The following is an 11,490-nucleotide window of genomic DNA, read 5'->3' on the forward strand; positions in this document are numbered from 1 at the left end:
TATAATTTATAGATTTACCATTTATCTATCTATTTTAAAATTTCTATCTCCTTTTTCATATAACAATCATCTATATCCTCTTTCCACATTGCAGTTGTATTTTTCAAAGTAATGTAGTTATTTTATATTTGAGATATTAATTGTATTAATGCTGTAAGATATCCAAGTTCTTGTTAATATTTATAATTTGTGCATATGTTTTTGAAATGTAAACCGTAAAAAAACACACACAAATCGCATGATAGAATATATATTATAGTAATTGGACACTCTTGGCAGAATTTTTCCTTTTATAATTATGAATATTTTTCTCCTGCCTGATGGTATAGCTCCATGTGATAGTGCATTATGTAATATTACTTTTATTAGTTGCAATAGCTATTTTTCCTCTGTATCTCTACTTGTCCTTGTATACCAGTATTTTATATATTATAGTTTTATAGTATACTGTATTTTGCCTCTCCTTCACTTCACACTCTTATCAACAATTTTCACTCTTCCTTTTAGTGTGCTCCTTTTATGGCAATTTTTATTAAAATAATTCATCATATGCTTGAACCTTGAAATTTAGGTTTTATTTCCAGAAATTAATTTTCAGAGAACAACTATATAATTACATTTAATTTTTTATATATTAAAAGCTATCTTTGCATTATACTTGATATTCAGAACATAAGTCAACTTTTCTTAAACAAATATTTAAATATTATTGTTAGTCATCAGTATTTATTATCAGAAAATTGAAAATATTATTATAATATTAAGTATTATAATAACATGTTGGAATGTTACCAGGTAGCATAATTTATCCAATTGATTTATTAAATTCTTTTGGTAATTTGAATACATTTTATTTTTCAATTTTTCAAAGATAATGACGTTTTTAAGCAAAAATTAAAGTTGGATAAGTTTTAATCTTTCAAAAGTCACCATCATTCCAAATGTGGTATAATTTTGATTTTATGATTGACATATCTCATGCAATTTCAGAAGTAAATCAGAAAGAATGGACTTTTTGATGGTTATATTTTTATATATATATATATATATATACACACACACACAAATCTTATTCTAGGCTACTCTAATGGTTTCTATCCTCTTTTGACATCATTAAAATCCTTTCTGAAACGTTTGTAATTATCTAATATTCTAGGCCAATTGTGCATTTTACTTTAACTCATTATTGCCAGCCCTCTATTTGACTGGCCTAATGCAGAGCAAAATATAGAAATGCACTATAAAACAGAAGAGAAGAAATTATCTGATTCACTTTTAGAGTTCCAGGATCTACCACAACTAGGCGTACCTCAGAGATGTTGTGGATTTGATTCCAGCTCACAAAAATAAGGCAAATACAGAAATAAAGTGAGTGACATGACGTTTTGTTTCCCAGTACACATAAACGTCTGCTTACCCTTTATGTAATTTGTTAAGGGTAAAAAAGTTATGAAAAAGTTTGAAATAATGTAAGAATACCAAAATATCATGCAGAACCATCAGATAGCATGAAATTGACACAATGTCACCTCTGTTTACTGGAAGAAATCATCTTATGTTCATACTGGGGTTTTTTGTTGAAAAGGCTATTGCTCAATACACCTAGTTAATGTGTTGGAGAGGGACTTATATTCATTCTAGGTGATTAAAAATTGAACAGCATTTAATCATCATTTTGTCATCTTGTTTACTCTTAAGGACAGTCAATACAGTGAAATGGGGGATTCAGCTATTGCCTGACTCCTTTCTTTGTTTTAAGCCATGAAGACAGACAATCAAAGTTGTGGAGCAGAGTTTATACTTCTCGGTCTTTTCCAGTTTGGCCGCATGAACATTGTCCTCTTTTTGGCTATCACTGTCTTCTTCTTGGTGGCCGTCACAGGGAACATTGGACTGATCTACCTCATTGAACTGGACACTCGACTCCACACTCCCATGTACTCTCTCCTCCGTCAGCTGTCCTTCATTGACATGATCTACATCTCCACCACGATACCCAAAATGGTAGCCAATTTCATATCAAATAATAAGACCATTACTTTTGTAGGTTGTGAGATTCAAACGTTTGTGTTTTTACTGCTTGGTGGAACTGAAGCCCTCCTTCTTGGTTTCATGTCTTATGATCGATATGTTGCCATCTGTCACCCTTTACATTATCCTGCGCTCATGAGCAAGACAATCTGTCTGTCCCTGGTCACAAGTGCATGGGCCAGTAGTTCTTTCAATGCTTTAATGCATACGCTGTATGTATTTCAACTTCCATTCTGTAGTTCTAGGCTCATTAACCACTTTTTCTGTGAAGTCCCATCTCTGTTGCCTTTGGTGTGTCAGGACACTTCCCATTATGAGTATACAATTCTCTTTAGTGGCTTTGTTATTCTGCTAATACCATTCTTGGCTATCATAGCTTCTTATGCCAGGGTGCTTACTGTGGTATACCAGATGAGCTCAGGTAGAGGGCAGAAAAAAGCTGTATCCACCTGTTCCTCTCACCTGATTGTGGCAAGCCTATTCTATGGGACTGCTATTTCCACCTATATGAGACCACATTCTTTGCGTAATTCTGAACAGGAGAAAGTGGTTGCCGTGTTTTACAGCATGATCACCCCACTTCTTAATCCATTTATCTACAGTTTGAGGAATAAAGAGGTCTTGGGAGCCTTGAAGAGACTGATGGGAAAATGAATATTTGTACAGAAAATGTGGCATTAGAAACCAATGTTACATTGAAACCGATCAACATAAAGCAAGCTATTTTTTTGTTTTTATTTGCTGAACATATGTATATGTATGTAGATATGTGTATGTAAGTTTATAACATAATACTTACTAATTCAGCATTTTTCAAGCATATGATTCAGTGATTTTAATTATACTACGAATATTGTACAAACATCATTATAATAACTGCCAAATTTCCAGTCACCATAAACAAAAATCTCAGTGCCATTCTCTCTGTTAACTAAAAATAAATTTTGTTCTCTAAGTGTTTGCCTGCTCTTGTATTGTTATAAACGTGAGATCAAATAATATTTGACACTTCCCTGGGCATAGTTTTCCTGGGTTCATCCATTTTATAGTATGAATTAGAGTGTACTATATACTATAATGATATTATTTTATTTTCGTGGTTTAGTGCCAATCCATTGTATATTTGTTGTACATCATATTATTTATACATCCATATTTTGATGGACACATAGATTACTTCACTTTGTGTGAACAGTGATACAAACACGTCCCAGCCTTGTGCCACCCTTACAATTATCTTTATATTCTTCCGCTTCAGCTCATTGTGTCAGTCACGGGGTCCCTCCATCTTCTTGAGGGCCTTCCTCTTTTTCACAGTCCCTCCACTTTACCAAACCTGACTTTCTTCTCCAAGGACTGACCTCTCCTGACAAAATGTCCAAAGTATGTAAGAGAAAGACCCATCATCCTTGCCTTTAAGAAGAACACTGGCCAAAATTTCTCAGACACATTTGTTTGTCATTTAGACAGTCCATGGTATTTTTAGTCTTCTTTGCCAACACCACAATTCAAATGCATTGATTCTTCTAAGGTTTTCTTTATTCAATGTCCCACTTTCACAATATATGAGGCAGTAAAGAATACCATGACCAGGGTCCTGAAAGTCATGTACTTACTTTTCAATACTTTAAAGAGGCCCTGTGTAGCAGATTTACCTAATGTAATACATCGTTTGATGTCTTGACTGCTGCTTCCATGAGCATTAATGGAAGATCCAAGTAAGACCAAACCCTTGACAACGTCAGTGTTTTCTCCATTTAACATTATGTTACCTACTGGTCCAGTTGTGAGGATACTGATCATCTTTACGTTGACTTGTGATCCACACTGAAGGCTGCAATCCTTGAATTTCATCATCATGTGCTTCAAACCCGCCTCACTTTCAGCAAGCAAGGCTGTGTCATCTGCACATCATAGGTTGTGAAGAAGCCTTCCTCACATCCTGTCAGTTTGTCACACTGTGGTGGCCTGTGTGTTGTGATGCAGGAAGCTAGGTTACTTGTATGTCAAATGCCAGCAGGATCACTCAAAATGAATGGTTTCAGTGGAGTTTCCAGACTAAGAACAGATAACAAAGAAGGAATTGGCTGCCCATTTTGGAGGAAGTATCTAGTGAAAATCTTATGTATAGCTTGGAAATATTGTCAGATAGTGAAGGAATGGATGCCTACTGGGTGGAAGCAGAGCATTGTGGGAGATAGTGCCTGAGGATGTGCCCCTTGATCCTGAGGTCTCTTGAAATGTATTTTCTTTGAGTGGAGTCGACCATGGTAACTTAAGTGGGGAAGAGATTGTAAAAGTGTAGCATATAGGATCTTCTATGCTGACAGGGCACAAACTCAAGGTAAGGATAAACAGCTCCAACAATATGGTAATTATCAGAATTTTAAATATACAAAGTATGAATCTAGAAAAATTGCAAGTCATCAAAAATTAATGGAACGCATGAAGATTGATGTCCTAAGCCTTAGTGTGTTGAAAGGTACTGGCCATTTTTAATCTGAAAATTCTCTGATTTACTTTGTCAGGAATGCACAATCAAGAAGAACAGCACTGCATTCATTGTTAGAAAGAATATTTCAAAAGCAATATTAAAGAACAATTCTGTCTTTGATGGTTTATGCCTAAACTGGAAAAAGCCGAAGCCATGACGGAACATTCCTTTCTAGGATTGAACGATTAAAGGGAGCTTATGGTCAGGCATCTCATACGCCCATGTCGTAAGAACTCTTTGTTCTTAGAGCAACTTCATGCCCCCAATGCATGTATGGTTTATATACATCTCTTGTAAACTTTAGAAAAGTCATTATCATTTTATGATAAAGAATATTATAAATCATTTGCCTATGGCATAAAGTTATTCTACTGATAGCATCATTAATTTAGCCAATGGTATAGAATGTTAAACACAATTGTAAAAAGGAACTTACAGAAGTATAGACTGGCTGTGAAGGACATTATACGAATTGTTGACTTGATTAGATTATACTCTTAAGTGACTGGACACTAGTTTAACAAAAAATGGGAGTTTGTTATCAGGCAACACTTGCAAGAATATTTCCTTATTGCAACTTAAGGCTTGACATTTTCCTTGAGTTCTTTCCGTTTAAGCTGAGCGTGTTTTGGTTTTCTAACTCTAGGTTTTTGGTCATTTCATTATAATATTTGACTTTGTTTTTTTGAGCTGCCCTTTGAAATTTTCTTTTCAGCTTTTTGACTTGATTATTTTTTTGCATTTGCATTCACTACTCTAAGATTAAGATCACGTTTTAGAGTCACTTCTGACATCCACTTCACTTGTGTCTTTCTCTTCTCTTTAATGACCTTATGCTTTCTTCATGAATGATGTTCTGGATGACTTCACCCAGCTCCTCGGGACTTCTGTCAGTGTTCAATGCATCAGATCTGTTCTTGAAATTCAGGTGGGATAAATTAAAAGTCATCTTTTGGCTGTTGTGGGTTTATTTTAATTTTTTTCCTTTTTAACCTGGACTTACAAATGAGCAATTTATACCCTGTCCACCAGTCAGCCCCTGACCTGTTTTTTGTTTTCATTTTTGTTTGTTTTGGTTTTTTTTTGGCCTCTGATACTGAGATCTCAATTGTCTCTTCTCACAAATGTACTCAATTTGATATTTGTGTATTTCATCTGTATAAATCCATGTGTATGGTCACTTGTGTTGTTGAAAACAGATATTTGCTATGAACAAATTCTATTATGCAATCTCCAGCTTCATTTCCATTACCAAGTCCATATTTTCCAAGTCCTATTCCTTTCTTCTTGTGTCCAACTTCTACATTCCAATTGCCAATAATTATCAATGCATCTTGACTTCATCTTCCAACTGAAAATATTGGTGGAATTATTCCATTTCTTCCTTACTCGCTTTTGTGGTTGATGCGTGATTTGATTAATAGTTGGGTTGATTGGGTTTCCTTGAAGACAGAGATATATAATCTTATCACAGAAAACATAGCTGTTCATCAATGATTTTGCAATGTTCTTTGTGGCAGTGAATTCAATGCCATTCATCTTGATTGTGTTATTGTCGACATAGTAAATCATATAATTTTTCTGATTCAAAATAATCAAAAATTGTCCACTTCAACTCGCTGATGACTAGGATATTAATCTTTATGCATCCCATTTCATTTTTTGACAACTTCCAATTTTCTTAGGTTCATACTTTATACATTTCAAATTCTAATAATTAGCAGATTATTGTAGCTGTTTCCCTTTACTTGAAGTAGTGTCCCATCAGTAAATGAAGATCCCTACGGCTCTGACTCCATTAGGATTTACACCATGCGTGTCATCATGGAAGACTCCACTCCAAAAAGACCTCTTCAGATTATTGAAGTCTGTTACTTTGAGTATTCGGTTTCTGGAGTAGGTTATACCTCAGTTCTTTGCTTCACTTTCTAAATGAATTCACGCCAAACCATGTTTCACAATCCGAGTGAGTTTTTATGAAGGAAAGGAAAGGAAAAGTTTCAGGTTTTACAGTTTCAAAGGGGTACAAGCTATTTTGGGGAAGTGTGCCAAGCCACGTGGAAGCCACACTGGGGTTCACAACTGGGCACAAAAAATCACGTGGGAAAGAGCACCCACACATGTCGAATTGGGGAATCCCCAGAGACCAAGAAGTCAAGAGGCCAAGAGCATGTGGGCCCTGAGGAGGCCTACCATGGCCCTCCTAAGTGAGGGCAGAGCAAAATTAGATTGTCAGTGGGCCAAGAGGGGGTGCCGATAGGGGTGCCAAGGGAGCATGCAGGCTGTGCTTCCTGCCTTTATTCTATCCCACCTCTGGCTGGTGGAAGCGTGGTTGAAGGTATTGGTTGACTTCATTGGCTGAGCTTAGGCCCACCCGGGTGATGTCATGGCCTAAGTGGAGGCTAGATTTTAGGTTTCACCTGTGCTCAGGGTCTTAGTCTGCCCATGCTCAGTATGGTTCTTCCCATAGGTGTTCAAAGGCTGCCTGATTTTTTTCCAACCCCTGAATGAGGCTCTGACAAGCAATTTCTGCTGGCATAGGCATTTGGGGGAGACAACCCCATTTTGTCCCCACACCTAGCTACCTTTCATGAGGACTACGGTATGCCTGATCCCAGTCATTGTCTTTTCAGTGAACTCATAACCCTGTAAATGTTGGACATTGAATAAGGAACAAAAGAAAGAATCAATGTGTTTGAACAGTGGTGCTAGAGAAGAATATTTAAAATACCATGAACTGCCTAAAGGACACACCAATCTGTCTTGCCAGAATTTTTGGCCAGAGTGTGCCTTAGAAGGATTTTTTCTTACACATTTTTGTATGTAAGACTTTTTCTTACACACTTTTGACTTGTTGTTAGGAGAGTCCGCACCCTACAGAAGGACTTCTTGTTTGGTAAAGTAGAGAAACAGTGAACAAGAGGATGGCCCTTGATAAGACAGATGGACAAGGTGGCTACAACAATGGGCTCAAGGACAGGAACAATTGTGAGGTCAGTGAAGTTCTGGTCAGCGTTTGTTATGTTGTTTATAATGTCGCTATAGGTCAGAATTGACTTGATAGTGGTTTCACACCAACTTCTCTGATGATTCTTTCAGAATACATATTGAATAAGTAGATGAGGGATACAATCCTGACCCCCACCCCTTTTGCTGGTTTGAAAGCATGTAGTACTTCCTTGTTTTTCACTCACAAATGCCTCCTGATCCATGTACAAGTTCTGGATGTGTATAATGAAGTGTTCTGGGATTTCCATTCTTTTTTAAGTCTATCAATAGTTTATGATCTGTGAGAAACTGAAAACCAGGAAAAGAGTATATGCAGACAAATTCTCTACATTCATAAATAAGAGTCTGGGAGGCAGACTGGTGGAGGAAGACCTTCATGCTCATGAGTTGGAGATGAATCCTAGTCACATTCTATCAGGGTTACCACCCCCTAACACATCATCACGGGTCTGGTAGGTGCAATTGTACAGCAAAAATAATTTATTTAATTTAAATAAATTTAATTTAAATAAATAAAATAATTCATTTAAAATAAATAAAGATTATAGTAAGGTCATAGAGAGCATGAGATAGAAAAGAGATTGAAATAATGAAGTCAGACACATATCATGGTAGCATGCTCACCTCAGCCTCACTTGGTGGTCCATGTGGAGAGAGAGAGAGAGAGAGAGAGAGAGAGATATCTTTATTGCTAACCAAGGCTTTTATATTCTCTGGAGTTGTGCAAGCCCCCTAATTACAGGTGAAGACATATGTTACAGGAAAGGATTGTGCTACAGGTAATACAGCAATGAGAGGGGGGCAATCTAGGGATATACACGCAATAGGAAGGGGAGGGATTGGGAGCACACATGTGACAAAATGGCAGACCCTAGATTCAGGATGGCAGCCTAATTTTGGATGTCATTGAGCAGGTTTGACCTGTTCTCTGGATCTCCATAGAAACCATTATCAGTAGGGTGTAAACCAATCCTATAGGGACCAAACTGATGACTGCAAGCCTTTAGGGAGAAGTAGCCCATTGTCCTTAACAGCAGGGAGTGGGCCCTATTTGTGGTGGGACTCAACATTAGTCTGGCAACTGACTGCCTTCAGGGAAGTAACTTGACAATCATTTACCATTAGCTGCAAGCAGTGTCCTAAGTCTAACATACATTTGGGGGAGATGACTTGGGAGAAATCTTTCTATTTCCCACAACATTCTCCTAACAAAGTTTTTCCCCACAATGATCCTCCATAAGAATGCCAACTTAAAGATGTTTCTATTATTTACGCCCAATGGCTATCTGCCATCAAGAACAATCAGACCCTATTGTCTGTCCCACCCTAGCCATGAACTCCCTTCTTATACAGATAATAGATAGTCAATCTGGAGAAGAACTCAGGACACCTAAGGTTAAGTCAGATGAGGGGAGATCAAGGTTAACTGCCATCTAACTCTAGAGCCCACCAATCTTGTTCTGTATGCACTTTCCTGTCACGTGAATGCCTCTAGCACATCCTCTTCCTGCTACGTGTATGCACATTCACAAGAGTTTATAAGCCTGTAGGAGAATACATTATCTCTCTCTATTCTGTGATCTTACAAGGTGAGCAATTGCATGTCCTATCTTATTTTTCTTTAATTTACCCTTAAATTATACAACTGCCCCCTAGGACACATTCAGTTGTGGAGGCTGGTCCGCCACATGAGCCACACACTCAAATGTCTAGGCATGGTGAATAAAACAACTTTCTGGTATTCTCTACTTTCGGTCAAGATTCATTTGGCATCAGGAATTATATCCCTTTTCCCATGTCCTCTTCGGAATCCAGCATGAACCTCTGGAAACTCCCTGGTGATGTACTGTTTCAAATGTTGTTGGGAAATCTTCTGCACACACGCCACTACAGTAAGACCAACTGACATACAAGTGGTAGAAGATAAAGTGTATATAATATTTTATAAATTTAACCTGATAAATGTTAAAAAAATGAAAACAAATATTACTGTCTTAAAATGGACAGAGTTAGGGACTCTTTTCCTTTTTTTCCCCCTGAAACTAATGATGCTAGTAATATGAGTTCACTTCTTTATTGTGTTAAAATTCAGAAAACATAAAATCCTCAGTTTGTTATTATTTTTAAGTGTTTAATTCAGTGGCCTTATTAATTATATTTACAATGTTGCAAAATCATCACCATTAACTAATTTTGTCACCCCAAACAAAACAGTAATCAAGAGATAATTTCAAAGGTCATTCTTCTTTGTTGCTGACTTCCATTCTGTTCTGTCACTGTTTACGTGTGTCAGTTTTCAATGATCTACTGTAGCATATTATGAAGAAATGAACACTGCTATAAATATGTCTTTTCAACATAAGTAGAAATTTATATTGTATTTATATCTTGACTAGAATTTATAGTTTGTTTTTAAACATTTCAAATGTTCATAGTTAAAATAAATAAATAAAATGTTCATAGTTGCAGAAAAATGTTAGATGGTTTCAAAAATGTAACAGTTTACATTCATGGAGGGATATGATATCCTAGTAATAAACATCTACAACTTTCAAGTAGTCGCTTTTTCTCTCTTCTTAATATATTTTTCTATGTTTGATACAGTCAGATCCAGAAATATTTGGCTCTTTTCACGTGTGTGAAAAATCATAATGTAGGAAAATCCATCGAGAAGTTCTACCCTATTTTTTAGGCCATTAAGAACCTGAGTAACTCGATGGCAGTGAGTTGATAGTTGTGAGCCCTGGTAGTGTGGTGGTTATGCATTGGCCTGTGATTTGTATGGTTGGCAGTTCAAAACCACGAGCAACTCTGCAGAAGAATGAATGAGCTTTCTACTCCCTTAAACAGTTATAGTCTTGAAGACCCACAGGGTTCTCTTGAAGACCCACAGGGTTCTCTTGAAGACCCACAGGGTTCTTTTGAAGAGGGTTCTCTCTGAGTCAGCATTGACTCAATGGCAGTGAGAGTTAACAGTTTAAGGATTTTCAGTACTTCACCAGGAAGTTTCAAAAGAATGTGTTATTTCTATTCAATAAATTGTTAGCTACACTTAAAAAGTAGAGGGGCAAGGAAAAAGAGGAAGAACCATGACAAGATGGATTGACACCATGGCTGAAAAAGAGGCTCAGCATTAACAACAATTCTGAGCTGGCAAAGGACTGGGAGGGGTCCAATCTGTTGTACCTGTGGTTCACGATAAGTCAGAACACAATGCAGAGTAGCTAATAATAATGACACTTTAACAAGTTAATGTTTTCATTGTAAATATTAGAAAAGAATGAATTATATAAACTTATTTAGAAAAAAATATTTTTGAATACAATAATGTTATCAATCATAAAATGAAGTGTTACTCTAAGGTCCAGTGGCCACTTTAATTAAGGACAGCAGCAGACATTTCTTCCTGTTACAAGGCTTACTCCGCCCATATTCACACCCAATTAAGTGACATCAAATTGCCTAAGCTGGTGCCCAGCCCACTGGAGTTATCCACACTAACCAGAAAGATGTGAGGGATTTGTCAAGTCCAAAAAAAAAATTATAGTTGGTCCAAAGTCTTAAATACCAGAGATCATCCTTTGTTCCCTGTCTTGCCTCTCTTGCTTCTGACCTTTGCTCTTCTCCACCACACCACTCCTGGCTCCCCCAGCTCTGACTCTTTCTTCAACTCTTTCTTCATAGTTGTTCTCATGGTCTTTATACTTATGATCTGTGAGAAACTGAAAACCAGGAAAAGAGTATATGCAGACAAATTCTCTACATTCATAAATAACAGTCTGGGAGGCAGACTGGTGGAGGAAGACCTTCATGCTCATGAGTTGGAGATGAATCCTAGTCACATTCTATCAGGGTTACCAGCCCCTAACACATCATCACGGGTCTGGTAGGTGCAATTGTACAGCAAAAATAATTTATTTAATTTAAATAAATTTAATTTAAATAAATAAAATAAT

At 36.8% G+C, this 11,490-nt stretch overlaps 1 protein-coding gene across 1 annotated transcript; it reads left to right on the forward strand.

Annotated features, from left to right (window-relative positions):
* The first annotated feature begins 1,761 nt into the window (after positions 1-1,761).
* On the forward strand, positions 1,762-2,685 carry LOC101642810 (olfactory receptor 2AK2). Its single transcript, XM_004697232.1, has one exon. The coding sequence runs from the start codon at positions 1,762-1,764 to the stop codon at positions 2,683-2,685; it is 924 nt and encodes a 307-aa protein (XP_004697289.1).
* Positions 2,686-11,490: the final 8,805 nt, after the last annotated feature.

Source organism: Echinops telfairi, unplaced genomic scaffold (assembly GCF_000313985.2).
Source record: "Echinops telfairi isolate 266 unplaced genomic scaffold, ASM31398v2 ScPeMD7_7469;HRSCAF=8507_0, whole genome shotgun sequence".
NCBI lineage: Eukaryota > Metazoa > Chordata > Mammalia > Afrosoricida > Tenrecidae > Echinops > Echinops telfairi.